Below are 25,790 nucleotides of genomic sequence, written 5' to 3'. Positions count from 1 at the left end.
AAAGGCATGCTCTGGGTTATGGCCATTGACAGACTTCACTGAAAGGGTTGATGTTTACAGCATTTCAGTATTTTCTCACTTCATCCCAAAAAAGTGCACTGTCAGGGGTGCTGATACATTTGACAAAATACTTTTCTTTGACTGCTTTAATAGTTTGTCAATGTTGGCATACCAGATGCTCTGTTAAAAGTACAAAGTCAGATTACTGTACAAAATACAGTAATTCTTTACTCAATCCGTTGAAGAATGTCTAACCTAGGGCGACATCGAAATCAGTCTGAAGAAGGGTCCCGATCCGAGACATTGCCTATCCATGTCCTTCTGAGATGCGGCCTGATCCACTGAGCTACTCCAGCACTCTGTGGCTTCTTTTGTAAACCAGCACCTGCTGTTCCATGTTTCTACATTGATATTCATCACATGCATTGATATCTTCAGAAATCCTATTCTGCTGCCTTGTCAGATGCCATCATTTGCACTCCACTTTACCCTGAGGTCAACCTATTGACCACAGCGCGAGCATGTGTCTGCCCACCGGTGACATCAAGCGGCGTGTGTACACGAGGCAGCGGGCGGGAAGTTTGAACTGTTGGAGTTCGCACTGTTGGAGTTCGCAGGCCATTGTCCGAGGTGGGAAATTTCCGGTTTCTCTTTGGCTGGCTGCTGAATCTTGAACTGAACTGCAGCGAGATGAGAGAAGTTAGAAACGGGCAGCATGCACGGCGCTGATGTGCTGTGGTGCGAGAAAGGCGTGATGGATGGAGTGTGCCTGGCGATGGCCACCCTTCACTAAGATGACTGCTTCTTCCCTTCGCCAAGACTGTCACCCCTTCCCTGGACTCTGTCCAAGGACCCCAACAGTCCTTTCAGGTGAGGCAGGGGTTCACATGCACTTCCTCCAACTTGCTCTACTGTATCCATTGTTCCAGGTGTGGACTCCTATATATCGGCGAGACTAAACACAGGCTTGATGATCATTTTGCTGAATACCTCGACTTAGTCCACCTAAACCAACCTGATCTCCTGGTTACTAAACACTTTAACTCCTCCTCCCATTCCCACGCTGACCTTTCTGTCCTGGGCCTCCTCCATTGTCAGAGTGAGGCCCTGCGCAAATTGGAGGAACAGCACTTAATATTTTGCTTGGGTAGTTTACACCCCAGCGGTATGAACATTGACTTCTCTAACTGCAAGTAACCCTTCTCTTTCTCCGTCCCTCCCCCATTCTACTTCTCTGACTAGTTTCCTGTCCTCCTGATTAAATATTGCTGATTGTCTGTCTCATTGTCACCAATGATCCATTCGACATTTCCTTGATCATCGTCCCCTTCCCCTTTGATCTGTGTTTTCACACCTTACCCTTACATTTCTCAGTGTCTCCCTCTCCCCTGACTCTCTCAGTCTGAAGAAGGGTCTCGACCCGAAACGCCACCCATTCCTTCTCTCAAGAGATGCTGCCTGTCCCGCTGAGTTACTCCAGCATTTGGTGTCCATCTGCAGTTCTTTCCAACACTTCCCTTCACCAAGATGGGCCTGGCCTCCCCTTCACCAAGATGGCCTGGCCTCCCCTTCACCACGATGGCCTAGCCTTCCCTTCACCAAGATGGTCTGGCCTCCCCTTCACCAAGATGGCCTCCCCTCCCCTTCACCAAGATGGCCTCGCCTCCCCTTCACCAAGATGGCCTCCCCTCCCCTTCACCAAGATGGCCTCGCCTCCCCTTCACCAAGATGGCCTCGCCTCCGGCTCCGAAGGTTGAGTGCAAGGAGCATTTCCGGCCCTAGTCCGATTGCCGGGGCCGCAGTTCTCTTCCTTTTCCCAGGCTCTGCTTGTTCGGCTCCTTCTTCCCCGCTCTGCCCTGACCCGGCGAGATGAGTCGCAGCCCCATCACCCAGACGCGCGGTGGAGCAGACGGCGAGAGCCCGAAGGCGGGCGGAGGTGAGATGGGGCGGGCGGGCGGCGGCGCCAGTGAGATGCTGCAGGAGGCGGGGGTCAAAGCCGGCCGGCCGGCCATCCTCCTGCGTGCAGCTCGGCCGCAGGGTCTGCTTTCATAACCCGGGCAGGTTGAAATCATTGTTTGGGAAGAGAGACTGATCCCCTTTAATGCCCCACTCGCCTCCTGACTCGGGTCCAACGCCCAGGCTCTGCTCGCTTCTGGAGCCGAGTTAATTGTTGCAAATGTAGAGTTTACCATTGCTGCAGATGGTTGGCAGGAAAAACGGACAAAAACATAAGGCAGATGAACAAGAGGTCACGGAGTTTCTCCAGCCCTGCTGTTCAGTTACAGTGCCCTCCATAGTGTTTGGGATAAAAGACAGCAGGTGCAGGAGGAGGCCATTCGGCCCTTCGCGCCAGCACCACCATTCACTGTGATCATGGCTGATCATCCACAGTCAGCACCCCGTTCCTGCCTTCTCCCCATATTCATTGACTCCGCTATCATTAAGAGCACTATCTAACTCTCTTGAAAGCTCCAGAGAATTGGCCTCCACTGCCTTCTGAGGCAGAGATACACAACTCTGGGTGAAAAAGTTTTTCCTGATCTCCGTTCTAAATGGCCTACCCCTTATTCTTAAACTGTGGCCCCTGGTTCTGGACTCCCCCAACATCGGGAACATGTTTCTTGCCTCTAGCGTGTCCAATCCCTTAATAATCTTGTGTTTCAAATAAGATCCCCTCTCATCCTTCTAAATTGCAGTGTATACAAGCCCAGTCGCTCCATTCTTTCAACATATGACAGTCCCGCCATCACGGGAATTAACCTCGTGAACCTACGCTGCACTCCCTCAATAGCAAGAATGGCCTTCCTCAAATTAGGAGACCAAAACTGCACACAATATTCCAGGTGTGGTCTCACTAGTGCCCTGCGCAACTGCAGAAGGACCTCTTTGCTCCCATACTCAACTCTTGTTATGAAGGCCAACATAACATTAGCTTCCTTCACTGCCTGCTGTACCTGCATGCTTACTTTCAGTGACTGATGTACAAGGACACCCAGATCTCGTTGTATTTCCCCTTTTCCTAACTTGACACCATTCAGATAATAATCTGCCTTCCTGTTCTTGCCACCAAAGTGAATAACCTCGCATTTATCCACATTAAACTGCATCTGTCATGCATCTGCCCACTCGCCCAACCTGTCCAAGTCACCCTGCATCCTCACAGTTCACCCTGCCACCCAGCTTTGTGTCATCTGCAAATTTGCTAATGTTACTTTTAATCCCTTTATCTAAGTCATTAATGTATATTGTAAATAACTGCGGTCTTAGCACCGAGCCTTGCGGTACCCCACTAGTCACTGCCTCCATTCTGAAAGGGACTCGTTAATCCCTACTCTTTGTTTCCTGTCTGCCAACCAATTTTCTATCCATGTCAGTACCCTACCCCCAATACCATGTGCTCTAATTTTGCCCACTAATCTCCTGTGTGGGACCTTATCAAAGGCTTTCTGAAAGTCCATGTACACTACATCCACTGGCTCTCCCGTGCCCATTTTCCTAGTTACATCCTCAAAAAATTCCAGAAGATTAGTCAAGCATGATTTCCCCTTTGTAAATCCATGCTGACTCGGACCAATCCTGTTACTGCTATCCAAAGTACCTGTTCAACTCATTTGCCATTTCCTTGTTCCGCATAATAAATTCACTTGTTTCTGTCTTCAAGGGACCCACATTTGTCTTGACTATTTTTTTCCTCTTCACATACCTAAAGAAGATTTTACAATCCTCCTTTATATTCTTGGCTAGCTTACCTTTGTCCTCATCCTTTCTCCCCGTATTGCCTTTTTTGTTATCTTCTGTTGCTCTTTCAAAGATACCCAATCCCCTGGCTTCCCGCTCATCGTTGCTATGTTATACTTCTCTTTTATTTTTATACTGTCCTTGACTTCCCTGGTCAGCCATGGTCGCCTCTTACTCCCCTTAGAATCTTTCTTCCTCTTTGGAATGAACTGATCCTGCACCTTCTGTATCATTCCCAGAAATACCTGCCATTGTTGTTCCACTGTCGTCCCTGCTTGGGTCTCTTTCCAGTCAACTTTGGCCAGCTCCTCTCTAATGCCTCCATAGTCCCCCTTGCTCAACTGTAATACTGACACTTCTGATTTTCCCTTCTCCCTCTCAAATTGTAGATTAAAACTTATCATATTATGGTCACTACCTCCTAATGGCTCTTTTACCTTGAGTTCCCTTATCAAATCTGGTTCATTACACAACACTAAATCCAGAATTGCCTTCTCCCTGGTAGACTCCAGTATAAACTACATAAGAATCCATCTCGGAGGCACTCCACAAACTCCCTTTCTTGGGGTCCAGTACCAACCTGATTTTCCCAGTCTACCTACATGTTGAAATCTCCCATATCCACTGTAACATTACCTTTGCAACATGCCAATTTTAACTCTTGATTCAACTTGCACCCTATATCCAGGCTACTGTTTGGGGGCCTGTAGATAACTCCATTAGGGTCTTTTTACCTTTACAATTCCTCAGTTCTATCCATACTGACTCTACATCTCCTGATTCCATGTCACCCCTCGCAAGGGACTGAATTTAATTATTTACCAACAGAGCGACCCCACCCCCTCTGCCGACCTGTGTCTTTTCAATAGGTCGTATACCCCAGAATATTCAGCTCCCAGCCCTGGTCCTCGTGCAGCCATGTCTCTGTAGTTCCCACAACATCATACTTGCCAATATCTAACCGTGCCTCAAGCTCATCCACATTATTTTTTATACTTCACAGCTCCCAAGAGGGTGTACCTGTTTTCATTCGGCACAGCCACCTGGGTCTCCTGCACTCCACGTTTACTCCCCTTTCTCACATTCACCACCTTTGCTCGTCCTGGATCCTTGGCGTGCCAACCTCACTTTAGGTCCTGTCCAGGAAACTCTTGTTTTCCCAGATGGCCCCGAGGTCATCCAGCTGCTTCTCCAGTTCCCCAACACATTCATTCAGGAGCTGCACCTGGACACAATTCCTGCAGGTGTAGTTTCTAGAAGCTCCAGCGGTGTCCCTGACTTCCCACATCCTGCAGGAAACACACTGCATCAACTTGCCTGTCATTTCTTCAGTGAACAAAAATCACAAATTTCGATCACGTGTTGTTGCCGCCTTGCCTCGGCCTCCTCGCCGAAGACTCTTGAGCCAAAGACTCACACTTTACCTCCCAGGGCATTTCACCTCAACAATGTCGTTCTGCTACAGCTGCACTTCTTTAACTGTTACCTAATTAACTACTTTAGGACTAATTTGTAAATTACTCAAACCTGGGCCTTTGGTGCCCTTTTTAAATGTTCTTTCCCTCTGACTCACCTACTTCCAGCCAATACTCACTCTCGCTGCTTCTGGCTGCTGCTTCTCTCCCTCCTTCACGGAAAACACTTGAACTGGGCCTTTGGTACTCTTTTTAAATCTTCTTTCCCTCTGACTCACAAAGACTCATCATTTATTTTTTTGCCTCTGTACTCCACAATTTGAGATTTGTAATAAGAAAAATCACATGTGGTTAAAGTGCACATTGTCATATTTTATTAAAGGGTATTTTTTATACATTTTGGTTTCACAATGTAGAAATTACAGCTGTGTTTATACATCGTCCCCCCATTTCAGGGCAACATAATGTTTGGGACACATGGCTTCACAGGTGTTTGTAGTTACTCAGGTGTGTTTTAAATGCCTTCTTAATGCAGGTATTCTGTCTGCAGAATACTTCATGAACAGAAATACAGAGGCTACGCTGCAAGATGCAAGCCACTGGTTAGCCGCAAAAATAGGGTGGCCAGGTTACAGTTTGCCAAGAAATACTTAAAAGAGCAACCACAGTTCTGGAAAAAGGTCTTGTAGACAGATGAGACGAAGATTAACTTATATCAGAGTGATGGCAAGAGCAAAGTATGGAGGAGAGAAGGAACTGTCCAAGATCCAAAGCATACCCCCCTCATCTGTGAAACACGGTGGTGGGGGTGTTATGGCCTGGGCATGTATGGCTGCTGAACGTACTGGCTCACTTATCTTCATTGATGATACAACTGCTGATGGTAGCAGCGTAATGAATTCTGAAGTGTATAGACACATCCTATCTGCTCAAATTCAAACAAATGCCTCAAAACTCATTGGCTGGCAGTTCATTCTACAGCAAGACAATGATCCCAAACATACTGCTAAAGCAACAAAGGAGTTTTTCAAAGCTAAAAAATTCTTGAGTGGCCAAATCAATCACCCGATTTGAACCTAATTGAGTGTGCCTTTTATATGCTGAAGAGAAAACTGAAGGGGACTAGCCCCCAAAACAAGCATAAGCTAAAGATGGCTGCAATACAGGCCTGGCAGAGCATCACCAGAGAAGACACCCAGCAACTGGTGATGTCCATGAATCGCAGACTTCAAGCAGTCATTGCATGTAAAGGATATGCAACAGAATACTAAACATGACTACTTTCATTTACATGACATTGCTGTGTCCCAAACATTATGGTGCACTGAAATGGGGGGATAAAACACTGCTGTAATTTCTCCATGGTGAAACCAAAATGTATAAAAATGGCCTTTATTAAAATCTGACAAAGTGCACTTTAATCATATGTGGATTTTTTTTCTATTACAAATTTCATTGTGGAGTACAGAGGCAAATAAATAAATGGTGGGTCTTTGCCCCAAACGTTATGGAGAGCACTGTAGATCTCCCCTTACCTGACCATCTGTACTTGTTGTCCAACCATCAGTTTAACTCAGCCTTGATTACGTTCAGCGATTTAGCATCCACATCTATTAAATAGGATAGAAAATCCTAAACAACCAAGTCGACAATTTTTAAGCTTTTCCCAAATGTTCTCCAACCATCAGGAACACTGCCACTGGTGATGTAATTTGTCCTTCTGTGTTGTTTTAAAAAGCTGCTCAACCAGTCGAGCAGCCACTTGCGAAGGCAAAATAATCCTCAGTTTGCAATTTGATGGTTACAATATTGGACTAGCTCATGCAGGAAACATTTAAGGATTTAAGGGCACCTTCTTACACCATGGGTAATTTTTTGTTGGCCAATTAGCCAAACAACAGGCATGTGTTTGGGATATGGGAGGAAAAAGGAGGAGGCTTGAGCCTCCAAACAGTTTCTCTGTTGTTACAAGCTTGAATAGATCCTACTCAAGTCACATATCTTCCACGATTGTGACTCTGGTGGAGCATCATATCTTGTCTTGATCTATCTTCAGTCTATAACCATAATATTGCCTTTCGACAGTTTTGACCATCAGAGTGTGATCGCCCTCACATCGTTCCACTGTGAATTAATTCAGCCAGAAGCAGAGTAGTATGGCATAATGTTTCTTACTGCTTCTCATCTTACACATCCATCGTTCTTTTATGTTTGATGCTTTTATATATATATATATGTGTGTGTGTGTGTACACACACACACACACACACACACACACACACACACACACACATAGGTCTCTTAGCAATATTTTCTAGAAAGACAATATCAGGTTCTAAATGAGTAATGGCAACACATATCTTTACATTCATAGAGATTCCTCCATTCTCTAACTGTGTTTGTATCTGGGATCCTGTATTAGTTGATCAGAAATGTCCTCCAGTCTTTTTTGGGGAGCCAAAGCTACTGTTTCCATTGAAATCCACCTGTATGTTGCTAAGAGCATTCTCAATAACAACTGTGCATCACTTTCTGTCACATCGCCATGCAGATGAAATTCTGAAATGATGATTGTACTTGTGAAGGACAGTGTATGTACAGATAATTATTTGAGAATACCTGAGCATTTGAAAGGAAAGTAGAAATCTTTTTTAAGATTACAATTGACTAATCTAAAATGTGTCGGTCAAGGTCTGGTTACTGATTAACTTAATCAGTTATAAACCTAATTTAAGTATATTCAAAGTTCGATGCGTTGCATTGAAAGTTCAGAGAACAAAGTTCAGCAGGTTTAGACGGAATGGGTATTGAGAGATTAATGGCATGGATCGAGGTTAGTTTTAGCCGAGAATTCCATGGAGAGCTGGTGGATATCTGCGGCCTGTGGTTTGGTGACTCTTGGAATTCTCTGGGTGTGTGGTCAAACCCCTCTGTCTTTCTGCTTTGGTACTGAATTTGCAATTGAGCACCAATGTACAGAGAGGAGAACGGCAACCGTACTTGTTTAAATTTGGTTACTAACCATATTAAAAAATATTATTTGAAGATAAATATTTTTATTTTTAAATATTTTTTATTTTTTAGCTGCGTTTTAACTTCAATTCGGTTCCAATTGCTTATTTTAGTTTTAATTCAAATTTATTTGAATGTTTACATGTCTTTATAGTTTAAAAATAGTTCTAAAAACATGAAAATGGCAAGCTGGGGGGTGGTCGGATCTCAAGATTTGACCTGTTAGCTGCTTGCAGACAGAATTTGCAGTGTCTTCCAGGACCTCTCTCAAATATAGAGGGACTATAAATGTATGTGGGTGTTGGCCATATTTGGGGTGATCCAGCTTAACAGCCTGGTGTTTGCTTTTCTGTATGAAGTATGCAAATGTCTCAGATTGAGAAGTTTGCTGACAATGGTCAAAATTTAGAAGCGCATCATAATCGAGGGAATATTAGATGACCTGTGGATCTAGTGCACACTTATTGCACTCCAGCTGGTTTCTCTTTAATTCTGCAAAAATACTTTTATCTTAATGGCTATGTTGAATGTATTCTAAATTTGAGCCCAATTTCTACATGGTGGATTTTCGCATGAACAGCCCGTACCTGCTTGAATGAACTGTGTGCCATATTATTTAAGAATTCTAGAACTTATCGATAAAGCCATAATTCATTCCAGTTAGAAATTGCTTGAATTGCACATTTGAGTTACTTGAACATTGGATGTACCAGGCCCATTTGATAGCAATTCAGTTGTGATCGGCACATACTGTTGTGGCTTGTGTCTCTCTACAAGGAGACGACATTTTTCTACATTTTGTTGCTTGGATGATTTAAGAACACAATACAAAAATATAGGAGCAGGAGTGTAAAATGCATAACTCCACACTTTATGACACTATATTCCATCTGCCACTTCTCTGCCCATTCTCCCAGCCTGTCCAAGTCCTTCTGCAGAGTCCCTGCTTTCTCTACACTACCTGCTATTCCACCTATTTTCGTATCATCCGCAAACTTGGCCACAAAGCCTTCAGTCCCCTCGTCCAAATCATTAATGTACAACGTGAAGAGTAGCGGCTCCAGCACCGACCCCAGCGGAACTCCGCTCGTCACTGGCAGCCCCCTTTATTGCCACACTTTGACTTCTGCCATCCAGCGAATCTGCTATCCATGCAAGTATCTGTCTTTGACATCGTGGGCTCTCATCTTCCTTAGCAGCCTCACATGTGGTGCCTTATCAAAGGCTTTTTGAAAATCTAAGTAAACAACATCTACTGACTATGTCTGTCCTGCTATTTACTTCAAAGAATTCCAGCAAATTTGTCCAGCAAGACCTCCCCTTCATAAAGCCATGCTGATTTTGGCCTATTTTATTGAACTTCTAAGTACTCCGTAACCTCATCCTTTATAATGGACTCTAAAATCTTACCGTTATTTATTTATCTCCACCTTGCATATCTTTAATCATTTAGTCTCCACCACCCTCTGGCACATAGAATTGTAGAGATTTACTACCTGCTAAAAGATATTTGTACGACTCCTTATCTTCAATAGTGAAAATATGTCAGCATCTTCCCAAAACCTTCTGAGTATCTAGTCTGAAGAAGGGTCCCGCCCAAAACGTCACCTGTCCATTCCCATCACAGATGCTACCTGGCCTGCTGCGTTACTCCAGCACTTTGTTTTTATGGAGATTCTCGCATCTTCAGTTCCTTGTGTCACTGTGAATCTTATTTGTTTATCGCATTAGGTCACAACTCAATCTTCTAAACGTCAAGGAATACAATCCAAACTCTAGCTTCCCTTGGTAAGACAGCCTCGGAATTAGCCTGGTAAATGTCCTTTAGACTATCTCCAATGCCACTATATCTTTCGTACAAGGACTAAAACTGTGCAGCCTCCACATCAGCATGTACAGCTATAATAAAACGTCCCTATTTTTAAACTTCAAACCCTCCGAACTAAAGGCTGAAATGCCACTGCGACCTTGACTACTTGCTAGACGGACCGACGAGCTACCTTTCTGTGATTTCATGCAGTAGAACACCAAGATCCTTCAACCTGAAACGTCACCCATTCCTTCTCTCCAGAGATGCAGCCTGTCCCGCTGAGTTACTCCAGCTTTTTGTGTTGTCCTCCTTGCAGTATTTCTTTATGTAGATGATCCAGCTTTTGATTTGTCTCACCAAAGTGATGCAATTCAGAAATATGCAATGTACACTTGGTGGCAGAATGTGCACTTGTTGAAGGATGGCAGACGATGTTGTGTCATTTTGTCTGCAGCGTGAGAAAAAATAACACGCTCTGTATAATTTGTACTTCAGCTGAGTTGTTGCTCTGTATGCTTTTCCAGAGAGGAGCAGTCATTCGCCAAACATAAGAGGAACCGATGAAGTCGACACCGGTCCAGCGAAGAGAAGTATGTATCGAAGTTTTCGATTTGTTATGCACCAAAGTTTACAATGTTTAAATTATTTGACAATGATTGGGACTCCTGCTATTTGCCTTGAATAAAACATTTAGAAGAAATGAAAAATGTTATTCATAAACTTGATGTTCCAAAGTACAGTACAAGCAATAAAAGACTTTGAAGTGGAATCACCTGCTGTGCTGTAGGAAATATGCCAGTCGTTTGGAATTAAGACAAGCTCCAGAAAATTACAAAGGCAATCATCAGCCAAATTTGTTTTGTGATTTAAAAAAAAATTGGATTCTGTGTGCTGCTGCCAATGCCAGTTTTCTTTCCTCCACCCCAAACAAGCCCTTGAAAAACTGGTAGGGAGCTTACTGCCTTTCTGAAGAAAGCAAACATACAAGGCTGTTGGGTATTAAGTTAGATTGGGAATCGACAAAGACAAAGGAATGATGATAGTATGAGACTTGGACGGGGAATATGCTGATGCTCTCATGTGCTAGCTGATGTCAACATTGGTGGTATAGTTTGCAGGTTTACAAAATGATGTGTATAGCCTTGGTTAGTAACTACACTCCATTTTCATAATGGTACACCTTGTAGCCAGAGGCAGCACAGTGGCATAGCAGTAGAGTTCTGTCTTAGTGCCAGAGACCCGGGTTTAATCCTGACTATGGGTGCTATCTGTATGTTGTTTGTTTGTTCCCCCTGTGACTGCGTGGGTTTTCTCTGGTTTCCACCCACATTCCAAAGACACGCAGGTTTGTAGGTTAATTGGCTTCTGTAAATTGTCCCGTGTGTGTAGGATAGAACAAGTGTATGGGTAATCAGTGGTTGGCATGGACTTGGTTGGCCGAAGGGCCTGCTTCCTCGATGTATCTCTAAAACTAAAACTGAAATGCTGGTGGTAAATGATAATTTACCTTTGTGTACGAAGTACAAATCAAACGAGATGTTTTGTCCTAGAACCTCTTGGCTGTTATTAGAGTAAAACTCTCCCAGGTGTCTGTAGAGTTTTCGGTCATGCTCCTTTTATATCCAGTAGGTTGCTTTACAGAGTTAGAAATGTGTCTGCAGGATATAGCTTTGTCTCCGCTCCAAATAAGCGGATGCAATTGTGACTTCCATGATATTTATGGTGGTAAATTGGGCAATGTTAATTCCTCTGAATGTGAAAGGTACATAGGTGGGGTTACATTCTTTATTGTTTGAGATGATCAGCACTTTGCACATGGGTGGCACGAGGTCACTTACCACGTAATTCCTGTCTGAATGTTAATGGTTACTGTTGATTGCAGGCATAAGGTGTTTCATTTTCCCACAATTTTCTACAACAATCAACATCCACAGGATGCATGAAGTGCCAGTTTCTGTGCTGAATGAGTTGGACTCTTGACTCTAAACTCCCATGAAGATGAAGGGATGATGGCTGATAAACAAGGACCGACTGTATAGACCCAATGAACTACAGATGCTGGAACTGCACATGCTGGATATTCAACACTGGCGCCGTACATGGCGGCTTCCCGCGCCAACAGCCCGTCTCGTCTTTTTCTTCTTTTGCTGTTTTGGTCTGTGTTTACTTGTATGTTTTTAGTGTATCTTTAGTTTTTGTATTATGTGGAGGTGGGGGGGTTGGAGGAAACCTTTTTTATCTCTTTCCTCGACGGAGATGTGACTTTTTCATCGTATCCATCTGCACTGCGGCTTTAACACCGTGGAGCTGGCAGTCGCTTTGTTAGGGATCGACTGCGGGAGCTCCAACCGCAGGAGCTTCGCCCGTCCCGATCGCAGGAGTTTAGATTGCTCTGATGTGGGAGCTTCGATCGCCCCAACTGCGGAAGTTTCGATTGCCCCGACCGCGAGAATATCTGATGATTCCTGGGTATGACAGCGTCTGAAGTATGTTTCTTTTTTTTCTAGATTTGAGTCCTAAAGATGAATATGACTTTAGCCAATCGGATGAAGGTAAGTGGATGTGCATATAATATTAAACTCTTGACCAAAAAGTTTTGAAGTAATCTAAGAAAATTGTTGGCTTTCTAATTGCTGTTTGAGATCCACTAATAATTTGATTGTGATGCTTGTTACTTTTTTTCGCCAGAGGCCACTGACTCAGACGTGGACCTGGGAGCAGGTGGCGATTCACCGATAGGTCGCAGGACTCGTTCTCAGATTTCATCAGGTATAGAGTTCTCAGAGAGAGAGTACGTTTGGCATCACTCAAGAAAATCAGCTTTTCCATTTCAAACACTTGTAGTATTTGAACATAGTATTTGAAACACTTGAATATTTTTGATAATTGTGAGTGGTGTTTTTGGCAGTGGGTCAATGAATTGGACCCAAAAGTGATTTCTGACTAAAATGGATAGGTAACATTTTGGGTGGGGACCCAACTTCAGACTGATTGCACTCGGGAGAGTCGGGGCCCACTCTCCCTACTACAATCCAGCCTGAAGAAGGGTCCCAACCTGAAATGTCACCTACCGATTTTCTCTATAGATGCTGCCTGACCCGCTGAGTTACTCCAGCATTTTCTGTCTATCTTTGGTCTAAACCAGCATCTGCTCCCCCTACCCCCCCCATATAAAACAAACCAGAGAACATTAACACATACGTTTTAAAACACATTCCAAGTGATTTTTGTCTTAACCCAATAAATGGACATATAGTTACTGTGCTTTGAGTAATGTGCATGAGTAATGTGCAGCTAGTTTTAGATTTAACAGTTTATTTTCCTCACCTTCCTATTTCCCATTTTCCCTATCTTTTGCCCAACTTTTCACATCAGGTGACCACATAGGTACTTTCTGGAAGCTACAGGTTAGCTATTGGTGTTTGAGTCTTGACCAATATTTTTCTTTCTTTCTTCACTTCTGAAAGGTTGATATGTTTCAATATCCTTGTAGGCAGTTTACACAAAAATATTGAAGTAGAGAGTAAGTTGCTGTTGAGAAAAATCTGTAATAAATGCTTAATATGTGTTTTATGCATAGGAATTTGAATTGAAGTTGAGTTTAACTTGTGGTTGAACTTGTTTTAATTTTTTTGCAGATCAAATTCTTCTGCACCAACAGCCCATCGTAAGTCGAAGATCTCTTCGTTCAACCCAAGGTTAGTGCCTTGTTATTTGAGTGTGGGAAAATGATAATTGTACAGGGAGGATGTCACTGAGTGTTGAATTGACTGGACAAATCTCATTCAAGTGCTATTAACATTATCTCAACTACGAATCAGGATACTGGTTACTGTTTAACTTGTTAAGTTCACAAAGTCATCAACTCATACAGAACGGGAAGAGGCTATTTGGCATACTATGAATGTGGTGATTCTTTGAGGGACGTATTCATTTGTTGCTGATATATGCCAAAATCGGGTGAGTATCTTGGAGGAACTTAGAGTATCTTAGAATTAGAGGAACACTGAGTTCTTGGTGAGTTGTAGGGCTGGAGATAAAAAGTAGGTGTGGGCATCTCCGTACAATTTTGCTCCATGTTTTTAGCCCCTAGCACGAGACCATGATCGTAACCTTTCATTTAGTATATGAAAATTCAAATCCTTTCTGGATTTAGAAGAGGAATGTAATCTGAAGAAGGGTGTTAATCCGAAACATCGTTTGTCCATTACCTCTGCAGATGCTGCTTGACATGCTGAGTTCTTTCAGCAATTAGTATTTTACCTATACTGTTTTGGGGCTTTGAGTTATGGAACCAGGCCCTTTAGCCTACCCAATCTATACCAAAGATCAGCTATTAATTACACTGATCATACATTAATTCCATTAATTATTTTCCACACATTCTGATCAATAACCACCTCCTCTTTCCCCCAAGATTCTACCATTCACCTAGTCATTTGGGACTGTTTATTTTTCACCCAAGTAGTTTTGCCTGGTTAAAATTTGAAGTAACCTATAATGTGCAGTATGTTTCATTTCGCTGTCAGCTTGAAATTGCCCATTAGGGACTTAAAGTTTAAAATCTTTTTAAACCCTGCTATTTCATAATCATTATGTAATTTCATAAATGTACTGGAGATGTTATTTTAACCATAGTCATTCTTTTCCGTAGGACAAAAGAATGACAGGACTCAATCAAGTAAAGCTAATATTAAGCTTGAACCTCCAGGTAAAGTAGAACAACATTTTATTATAGTTTGTAGTGTTTCAGTCTATGTAGTTTTTTTTTTAGAATACGGAATGCATCACATTAAAGTTATAAGCCCAATAGGTATTGATACATTTTCTTGCAAAATGGCATGGTGTGTTTGCATGATGTGAACTATCTGCTAAAACATGAACGCTATGGCCAAGCAAGCATACAAACCCTCTATTTCTGAGACTAAAGAAATTCAGCACGTCTCAAATGACTTATGAATTTCTATATCTGCACCATTGGAACCATTATATCAAGATGCATCACAGCTTTTTCAACAACTGCTTTGCCTATGACTGCAAGAAATTGCAGAGTTGTCCACACAGTTGTACATCACGTAAACCAGCCTCTCCTCCAAATTGACTCTATCCACAATTCACACTGGCTTGGCAAAGCAACTAACATAAGGGCTACTCAAACCACTGTCATTCCCTCTTCCACCCTCCTTTCGGGCAGAAGATATAAAAGCTTGCAAGAATGTACCAGCAGATTCAAGATCAGCTTCTTGCATGGTAATCAGACCTTTGAACGGATCTCTCGCAAGCTGAGGGTGTATTACCCCCCCCCCCCCCCCCGGTCCCCACCACAACAATCTACCTTGTTGCAGGCCTTGTACTTTTAATATCTACACTTTATAACTGTAACCCAATATTCTGCACTGTTTCCTTTCTCTTGGCACTACCTGTTGTACTTGGAGAACAATGGAGGACTCGGCGTGGGGGGACCGCCGTGAGGGAGGCGGGGGGAGGACAATGAAGGACCCAGCATTGGAGGGGGGGAGGGGGGGAGGGGGGAGGACAATGGTCAGGGAAGGAACCTACTGTAAATACACTTAGGAGAATCGTACCTTCAGTCATTATTGCAAGTGAGGAAGATTTCCATGTTTCCATCACAAACTCTGTCTCCTATTGTGATGAATATACGGTAAAGCATTTCAATATGTTGAAAGGGTTCGTTTATAAAGGAGAGCTTTGAGGATATTGTTGTTAATTTTATTCCATTGTAGAGTATTTCTTAATTTTCAAGACACTAATGGAAATGAGTACATTAATCTAATGTTTGTTGTTGCTTTTGTTTTTTTAAATACAAATGACAGTTATTCCAGATAACTGAATGGAATTGACTTGGTGATCTGTGTTCATCTTGCAGTATGATTGGGTTTGTTGACTACATGTATGCCTGCGTTGATGTTTTTGTGGTGTTAGTAATATCACGGGGCAATGGATAGGTTCACTTCTCAGCAGCTTTGTTTTTATCCCCACAGTACTGTCTCCCACAGACCCTTCCCTGAAGAAAGGAGAAAAAGACAGAAGACTTGTACAGGAAGGTATAAGATTAATCCAATTGTTTAATATTGAACGTCGGCCTGCATGATAGCATAGTGGTAGATGCATTAAAAATGTTACTGGATTTTACTGAGAACAGGTTAGAAAATGGAGCGTAATGTTTAAAATTTAGGGTGTTAATGCAGTTTGTCGGTATTTATGTAAAGAGGCTGTTGACTGTTGATACGAAATTTTGCAAATGTAGGAATTTCACCAATTTCTTCTGTCAAGTTATATTCCTTTGTAGAACTCTTAATCACATATGGATATTGTAAATTTTAAGATTTATAAAGTTTTGTGTCCCTCGAATGTTGGTTCCAAACAAATTTCTGGAAGTTATATCAGAAAATACATGCTCTCTAAAACATGCTGCAGGAAAACAGCATCAGAGGGAATGAAACCATCAATGTTTTGAGTGAAAGGTCCTTCATTAGATTTTGAAAAATGAAAAGAGTGTTATCAGTTACAGAGGGAGAGCGCGGGGTAATGGAGATGAGAGGGTATCAAAGACCAAAGATGTAAAGATAACAAATGTATTTTTAAACATTGTTTTTGACTTTAGACATTAACTTGTTTTTTCAGCCTGATCTGTTGAGTGTTTCCAACAATTTATGTTACCTGAAATTGTGTATTTGCTCCTGAGGGCTGTAATGTGCCCTCTTGGAAGATGAGGTGCTGTTCCTTGACCGTACATTCAGCATTGTTGAAACTAAGTAGGAGGCTGAACTCTGAGACACATTTCACAGTTGACTTGTAAATTGAATGGAAGTAGTCTGCAAAGCAGTGATTAAAATCTGTATCGTTTTTTTCTGATGCAGAAGTGATGACATCATGAACATTAAATACATTATAATCCATTGAATTGGAAGAACTGCAAGTGAATTGGTACTTTGCCTGGAAGGGCATTTGGGGTCTTTGAGTTGTGAAAAGGGAAGAAGTGAAAGGGGAGATTTTGCACTTTTTGAAATTGCTTAGGAGAGTTCTGTGAGAAGGGGAGTGAGTATGAGTGGAGATGGAGTAAACTGAAGAAACGTAAAGAAATAAAGAAAAGCTGGATAGTACACAAAATGCTGGAGTAACTCAGCAGATCAGACAGCATTTCTGGGCTACATGGATAGGTGACATTTTGGGTCATCATGGCCCAAAATGTCACTTATATGTATTCCAGAGAAATTGCCTGACCTGCTGAGTTACTCCAGCACTCTGTGTCCTTTTTTAAAAAGTGAACTGAGGAGTTTACATGGAAAGACCCCTCTTCGTATGCTAGCTAACATATTGCTGTATCATTTACATTTGTGGTGTTGGTAATTTTGAGTACCCATGCAGTGAGGTACAAGAGACTGGCTGACTGAACATTGGTTTATTTTCTGTCCTTTTCATATCTTTGCAGAAGGTCCCGATACCTCAAACAAGCATGTGGCCTTGATCGTAATGATTGTAGCGGTAGTTTGCACCATGCTGTTCCAGCTCCTGATGAGCAAACCCCAGGCTGTTAGTTTGGTTGAGAAGACAGCACTAACTGTGTTTTTGGACAAGTTTGAGCAGGTTGAGGCCCTGTTCTATGGACAGCAGTCAGCACTGTGGAAGAGAAGCAGGATCACACTGCGCAACCAGATTAATCAAACCAAACATGAGAAACCTGCCATCCTGATGTTTGCTGCTGCGTGGGATGGGCAGCAGACCATGAGGTGCCTCGCTCGCCAGATTGCAGATGCTTACTCCGCAGCCCTCAATGCTACTGCAATGGTGGAAGTCAATGCAACGGTCGGTAGTGGCCAGGACAGTGACGCTGTGAAACTGGAGGTGGATACGCAGCTTTCATCTGGGTTTGACAAAGGTAGCAAGGTAGCAGTGGTTCACCATTTCCAGGACATGCCCCCATTGTCCACCCTGATCTTCTACAAGTACTGTGACCATGAGAACGCAGCCTATAAGGCAGTTGCCCTGCTCATCACTGTTCTCCTGGATGAGGAGAAACTAGCACCGGGCATTGGCTTGAGAATCTTGGAAGTGAAGGTCCGTGATTTTCTGAAAAGGAGATTTTCCTCTTCCGAAGGTAGCAAAGGCATGGACACCGACAAACTGAGTGGCCTATGGAGTCGCATTGCACATGTTGTGCTCCCAGTGGCACCAATACGTGAGATAGAGGAAGGAGGTTGTGATTCTAAAGGAGGTTGGAAGTAATCCATGGGGAGGGAAGTCAAAGGAGGTTTAAACAATTGCACATGATTCCCCGTTCCTTGACACCCGATCTCTCTTCATTTGGTTCCCCATCAGGTGTACATTCTGGTGTGTTTGTCTCAGGTGTACAAGTCCAGGATTTTCAAATGATGATTCTTGGGTGAGGGAGGCTGATCCAAGTTATAGATGTATCACTCAAGTGAAATCCTAACACCTGAGCAGTACTCTTGTAACCAGTTCTCACCAACAAGAATAACCATTCTATTCTGCTTGTTGATGGCGGGGTTGTTGTGGCAGTTTGCGAATCTTAAATTGCAAGTAAAATGTTTTAAAATCGTGTTGAAACAGCCTTCAATGGAGCAGACCCCTTTTATGCAATGACTCTAAAGAGGAAATCTTAGCTGCATTATTGCTTCATAAAACCCAACAAAATGCATGACTGCTTTTGTAGGAGATGTCATGTAGGAGATGTCATGTCCTGAAGGCCTTCAATCAAAACAGTTTTGCTTTTGAAATTTCTGTGCCTTTCATTTTCTTAGAACGTCTCAAGATACCTTAGACTAGATTCACCGATAAAATGCAGTCAATCTATGTGTAAAAATAGGTTTCACATCATTTAATTGTGACCAGATAATCTGGTTTGAGGGAGAAAGTGAGAGGATTTTGTGGCAGCTTAAGTAATATGAGATATCTTGCATCCAGCTGAAGAAGATGACATTTTGATTTTGCTTTCTCGGTTAACAAGTGCTTTGACAATGCAGAACAGCAGCAGAAGAGCCACCCTACATTATGTGCTCAGGTCCCTGCACCTGGACTCTACCTACAACCTTGATACTCAAAGTGAGTGGTACCTTCTGAGCCATATTGTTTGCTTTCCTGCTGTTAGCTTGCTATTGCTTATGTGCCCAGCTTTAAATTGTTCCGCTACAAAATGCACGCATAAATCAGTTTGAAACTCCTGGAGTGATCTTAAACGTGGTTTGCATTATTTCTCCTTAACCTTTTGCTCAAGATGGAACATTACAAGGCGAAACATGGTAGAATCATAGAAAAACCTTGTATTCCATGATGTGATAGATGTGCTATTGTCAATTATTTACCAATTTGAAGAATAATTAATCACTTCTTCCACTGGAGTAGCTCATAACTTGTCCTAGCCTGTAAAGCTACTTCAGTGGGAGCAAATCTGTGGAAAAAATAGTTCAATGAGGGACATTGAATGCCCATAGATGAAACTATCCGAAGGAACATTTTCTGTTAATTTTTCTGAACTGCATGTATTTACGAATTTATGAAGTTGTCTCTTTCAAAGTGTACACCTCGATAATTTGTGGAATAGGACAGCATATTCGAAGTTTAATGTAAAAGCAAGTTTTATTATGAGAGGAAAATATACTGTTGAGAGTTCAAATGCAGGTTAAGATTAGCTTGGAATAATGTCTGTTCTCCTGCCCAACTGCTGTCACCCGTTTATTGGGTCCTTTTGTACTACATTTTCTTTCATTAATGCTATTGATCTTGAGACCTCCTCTGAACCACACGGACAGCTGCAGAGAACCTTCTTTCATTTGATCAGGTCTGGTATCGCAACCTGGGCCTCCAATAAACATACAGTCCTCTCCTACAATTTAAAAAAAAAATCCCTACCAAGAGTGAAAATACATGGGCTATAAAATATAGCACGTGCTTTCTACAAATATTTGTTTGATCTGTAGTGTTTTCTCTCCAGGGAAGATCACATATAGTCTTGGCAGACCAGTCAGCTAGAAAGAACGCAGTTTAACTTGAGTGCTACCCAGAATCATCCCATTGCATTCCCCATATTACTGCAGTGACCACACAACAAAAGTACTTCATGGACTGTAAAGGTCGTTGGGCATCGAGAGAGAGTGAGAAAACATAACATAATTGGTACCAGCATCTGCAGTTATTGTCTTATATAACATAATTGGAAGATCGCTTCCCCACTGAATTAAAAGCGTACCATTTTCATTGTGTTTCTTTTTACACTAACATAAAACTCAAGGACTCTAGTTTATAATAAGGTATTACCTCTAAATTGTAATGTCTACCATTATTTTTCCTGCATTTTTGTGTAGTCAGTTTGTGTTTAAAAATAAAAATTGTATTTTTAAAAATTCTGTAGATCTTTGTTCGTGAGCATGTGTCCATTTGTTAATTTCAGAAAGGGAAAGTCAACTTCAGAAAGGGGAAGTCGGGAGAGCACATGCCAGTGGTGGGTCAGAGGAGGAGAGGGTAGGAGCTTCAAATTCCTCGGCATTACCATCTCTGACCATCTCTCCTGGGCCAAACATACAGATGTAATTACCTGGAAGGCGCATCAGTGCGCATCAATCAGTGCCTCTACTTTTGTAAAGTTTTAAAAGATTCAGCATGTCACTGAATACTCCACCAAACCTCCACAGATGCACTACAGACAGTGTCCTGACTTGTTTCATTATGACCTGCTATGGCAATTCCTACGTACAGGTATGCAAGAGGCTGCAGAGAGTGGTGGACTCAGCTAGTCCTCCACAGGCACAGCCCTCCCCCCACCCCATCAAACGCTTCTATATGAAGTGCTGCCTTAAGAAAGCAATATCCATCATCAAGGATCTTCACCGTGTGGATCTGCCCTCTTCTTGTTTGTACCATCAGGCAGGAAGTACAGAAGCTTAAAGACCCACACCACCAGGTTCATGTAAAACCTCTTTTTCTACGATCATCAGTTTCTTGAACTGACCCGCACAACTCTCATCCGATCTCAGCAATGAAACACTAAGGAACACCTTATGACCTAGTTTTCTAATATGTTTTGCACTAATGTCTTGTTTTTGCAGTTTTTCTTTTCACTGTTTTGTACATTTATGTATAATTTATGTTTTGTGTGTTGCTGCTGTAAGCAAGATTTTCATTGTACCTGTACCTCACCGTACTTGTGCATATGACAGTAAACTCATCTTGACTGAAGTGTTGATTCCTTAGTTCATGTTAATCTTCACAGGTTCCATCAGTTTCAGACACAAGGTAGCCAACTGCTTCGACTATTTTTAAGGAGGAACTTTTGAAATATGGAGGTGATATGGAGAAACCGTGTTGTATCAGAGGAGTAAATGGGAAACCATTGCTTCCCAGAGCGATGTTGTTCTGATTGTTGTTCCTCTATTGTTACTGGGCCAATTTCTTGGAAATGCTTAATTTTTCAGGAGCACCTTTAAGGGCTACAATGGATTAAGGAGACTTGTCATCATCAAGAGCAGCTGAGGAATAGCCAATAAATGTTATCCTTTGCTAGTGATGTTCATATTCCGTGAATGAATTTTAAAGGTAATTTTTTTTTAACGGCTACGATATTCTTTTTTTTAATGTGTTAGCAAACATTACAACAACTTCTCCAACAGTGCTGAGCCCTTCAGTGGAGCAAGAGGAAATTGAGGATAACATCTTTCGTCTCTGTCGAAACATAGTTCCCACCCTTGGATTCAATTCCTCATTGTGATTACTGTCTTGGGTTGAACCAGAGCAGTTCAAAATCTACATCCAATTTGGCTCCCTCGACGCAGTTTCTGGGTGTAGGAAGCAATCAGAACAACTTTTAACAGCACAAAAGCCAATGGGTTCAATGGTATTTTGTTATCACATACCTAGGTACAGTTAAATTATTTTTTGCATACAGTAAAGTTACAATCTTGCTATACACTAGGCACAATCATACTCGAGTACAAGAGTTTAAAATGGATTACCCTGAGGGAGTATACGAGTTGCCATGTTGCCGATGCCATTTGTGCCGCCAAGTTCAGAGTTGCTATCTCCTTGTGATCATAACTGAGATGTGGGGGACCCATTGTTTTTAGTTGTGCATTGCAAGGTTCTATGAAAAGCTATTTACAGAAATTCAAAAGTAACTTGGTAGAGAGACACAAAATGCTGGAGCAACTCAGCGGGCCAGGCAGCATCTCTGGAAAAAAGGAAGAGGTGATGTTTCGGGTTGAGACCCTTGTTCAGACTGAGATTAAGGCGAGAGGGAAACTAGAGATATGAAAAGGTACAAAGAACAAATGAATGAATGAATGGTATGCTGTGGTAGCGAGTCTGGGTTAAAACTTGGTCATAAAGCCGGAGAGTAGGAGGAATCCATATAACCATATAACCATATAACAACTACAGCACGGAAACAGGCCCGTTCGGCCCTACCAGTCCACGCCGACCACTCTCTCTGACCTAGTCTCATCTACCTGCTCTCAGACCATAACCCTCCAATCCCCTCATCCATATACCTATCCAATTTACTCTTAAATAATAAAATCGAGCCTGCCTCCACCACTTCCACCGGAAGCCCATTCCATACAGCCACCACCCTCTGAGTAAAGAAATTACCCCTCATGTTACCCCTAAACTTTTGTCCCTCAATTCTAAAGTTATGTCCCCTTGTTGGAATCTTCCCCACTCTCAAGGGGAAAAGCCTACCCACGTCAACTCTGGCCGTCCCTCTTAAAATTTTAAAAACCTCTATCAAGTCCCCCCTCAACCTTCTACGCTCCAAAGAATAAAGACCCAACCTGTTCAACCTCTCTCTGTAGCTTAAGTGCTGAAACCCAGGCAACATTCTAGTAAATCTCCTCTGTACCCTCTCCATTTTGTCGACATCCTTCCTATAATTTGGCGACCAGAACTGCACACCATACTCCAGATTCGGCCTCACCAATGCCCTGTACAATTTTAACATTACATCCCAACTTCTATATTCGATGCTCTGATTTACAAAGGCAAGCATACCAAACGCCTTCTTCACCACCCTATCCACATGAGATTCCACCTTCAGGGAACAATGCACAGTTATTCCCAGATCCCTCTGTTCCACTGCATTCCTCAATTCCCTACCATTTACCCTGTACGTCCTATTTTGATTTGTCCTACCAAAATGCAGCACCTCACACTTATCAGCATTAAACTCCATCTGCCATCTTTCAGCCCACCCTTCCAAAAGGCCCAAGTCTCTCTGTAGACTTTGAAACTCTACTTCATTATTAACTACACCACCTATCTTAGTATCATCTGCATATTTACTAATCCAATTTGCCACACCATCATCCAGATCATTAATGTAAATGACAAACAACAGTGGACCCAACACAGATCCTTGGGGTACTCCACTAGACACTGGCCTCCAACCTGACATACAGTTGTCAACCATTACCCTCTGGTATCTCCCATTCAGCCATTGTTGAATCCATCTTGCAACCTCACTATTAATACCCAACGATTTAACCTTCTTAATCAACCTACCATGTGGAACCTTGTCAAATGCCTTACTGAAGTCCATATAGACAACATCCACAGCCTTGCCCTTATCAATTTCCCTGGTAACCTTTTCAAAAAATTCAAGAAGGTTAGTCAAACATGACCTTCCAGGCACAAATCCATGTTGACTGTTTCTAATCAGGCCTTGTTTATCCATATAATTATATATATTGTCCCTAAGTATCTTTTCCATTAATTTTCCCACCACAGACGTCAAACTAACAGGTCTATAATTGCTAGGTTTACTTTTAGGACCTTTTTTAAACAAAGGCACAACATGCCCAATGCGCCAATCTTCCGGCACCATCCCCGTTTCTAATGACGTTTGAAATATTTCCTTCATAGCCCCTGCTATTTCTGCACTAACTTCCCTCAATGTCCTAGGGAATATCCTATCAGGACCTGGAGACTTATCCACTTTTATATTTTTCAAAAGTGTCCGTACCTCCTCTTCTTTAATCCTCATAATTTCCATCACTACTCTACTTGTTTCGCTTACCTCACATAATTCAATATCCTTCTCGGTGAATACCGAAGAAAAGAAATTATTTAATATCTCCCCCATTTCTTCCGGCTCAGCACATAGCTGTCCACTCTGACTCTCTAATGGACCAATTTTATCCCTCGCTATCCTTTTGCTATTGACATATCTGTAGAACCCCTTGGGGTTTACTTTTACATTACTTGCCAAAGCAACCTCATATCTTTTTTTCGCTTTTCTAATTTCCTTCTTAAGATTCCTTTTACATTCTTTATATTCCTCAAGAACCTCATTTACTCCCTGCCGCTTATATTTATTGTATATCTCCCTCTTTTTCCGAACCAAGTGTCCAATTTCCCTGGAAAACCACGGCTCTTTCAAATTATTATTCTTTCCTTTCCATCGAACAGGGACATAAAGACTCTGTACTCTCAAAATTTCACCTTTAAATATCCTCCATTTCTCCATTATATCCTTTTCATAAAACAAAATGTCCCATTTCACTCCTTTTAAATCCTTTCTCATCTCCTCAAAATTAGCCTTTCTCCAATCCAAAATCTCAACCCTTGGTCCAGATTTGACCTTCTCCATAATTATATTGAAACTAATGGCATTGTGATCACTAGACCCAAAGTGCTCCTCAACACATACCTCCGTCACCTGACCCGTCTCATTTCCCAACAGGAGGTCCAACACTGCCCCTTCTCTGGTAGGTACCTCTACGTATTGCTGCAAAAAACTATCCTGCACACATTTTACAAACTCCAAACCATCCAGCCCTTTAACAGAATGTGATTCCCAGTCTATGTACGGAAAATTGAAATCACCCACAATCACTACTCTGTGCTTACTACTAATATCTGCTATCTCCTTACATATTTGCTCTTCCAATTCTCGTTCCCTATTTGGCGGTCTATAATACACCCCTATAAGTGTGGCTAAACCTTTCTCATTTCTGAGTTCCACCCAAACAGCCTCCCTAATCGAGCCTTCTAGTCTGTCCTGCCAAAGCACTGCTGTGATATCCTCCCTGACAAGCAATGCAACACCCCCACCTCTTGCCCCTCCGATTCTATCACATCTGAAACAATAAAATCCTGGAATATTTAATTGCCAATCGCAACCCTCCTGCAACCATGTTTCACTGATCGCCACAACATCATACTTCCAGATGTCAATCCAGGCTCTAAGCTCATCCACCTTTCTTACAATGCTCCTAGCATTAAAATATACACATTTAAGGGACCCATCATTTCTTATTCTCAGTTTATTTCTTTTCCCTTCTTTCTCTCCTACATATTGGGTCTGAGTGTTTCCCTTTTCTGCCTCCTGCCTCACACACTGCCTATTAGCTATCTGTGTTTGAGTCCCTCCCCCCAACCGTACTAGTTTAAAGTCTCCGCAATTACCTTAGCAAATCTCCCCGCCAGGATATTGGTTCCCCTCAGGTTCAGATGCAACCCGTCCTTTTTGTACAGGTCATACTTCCCCCGGGGAATCACGGGGGGTGCAGCGAGAAAGGGTGTTGCAGAACTTGTCAGAGAGGAGAACTTCTTCAAAGTAGTTTCTGTTTCAGGAATGTAGCGGTTGGTATAAGCAGGTTTACATTTGCTCAGCCATATAACCCCTCAAGTCATCTCCGCCCCTGCGATCCTAATCTATTTTTTCTCATATCTGAATTGAATTGTTCCACCACCGAGGAAACGTTTCCATCTCAACCTTCCTCCTTTCAGGCTCTTTAAAACCTGCATCTTTGTTCAGGCATTTGGTCCCCTGTTCTAATATCTTC

At 42.3% G+C, this 25,790-nt stretch overlaps 1 protein-coding gene across 2 annotated transcripts; it reads left to right on the top strand.

The window, feature by feature from the left end:
* The first annotated feature begins 1,724 nt into the window (after nt 1–1,724).
* On the top strand, nt 1,725–21,384 carry LOC144597803 (torsin-1A-interacting protein 2-like). 2 transcript variants are annotated; one of them, XR_013547792.1, is made up of 9 exons: nt 1,725–1,936; nt 10,500–10,565; nt 12,483–12,527; nt 12,664–12,744; nt 13,614–13,673; nt 14,630–14,686; nt 15,978–16,040; nt 17,429–19,059; nt 20,405–21,384. XR_013547792.1 is itself a non-coding variant. In XM_078407403.1 (8 exons), the coding sequence occupies exons 1-8, from the start codon at nt 1,870–1,872 to the stop codon at nt 18,220–18,222; spliced, it is 1,233 nt and encodes a 410-aa protein (XP_078263529.1). In that variant the 5' UTR covers nt 1,725–1,869; the 3' UTR covers nt 18,223–20,389. The 2 variants fall into 2 exon arrangements, 1 of the variants encoding a protein (XP_078263529.1); XM_078407403.1 differs by lacking the exon at nt 20,405–21,384 and having other exon boundaries at nt 17,429–20,389.
* The last annotated feature ends 4,406 nt before the right edge of the window (nt 21,385–25,790 follow it).

This window comes from Rhinoraja longicauda, chromosome 11 (assembly GCF_053455715.1).
Source record: "Rhinoraja longicauda isolate Sanriku21f chromosome 11, sRhiLon1.1, whole genome shotgun sequence".
Lineage (NCBI taxonomy): Eukaryota > Metazoa > Chordata > Chondrichthyes > Rajiformes > Arhynchobatidae > Rhinoraja > Rhinoraja longicauda.
Note: the sequence above shows the minus strand (reverse complement) of the source record. Positions and strands in the feature narration are given on the sequence as shown.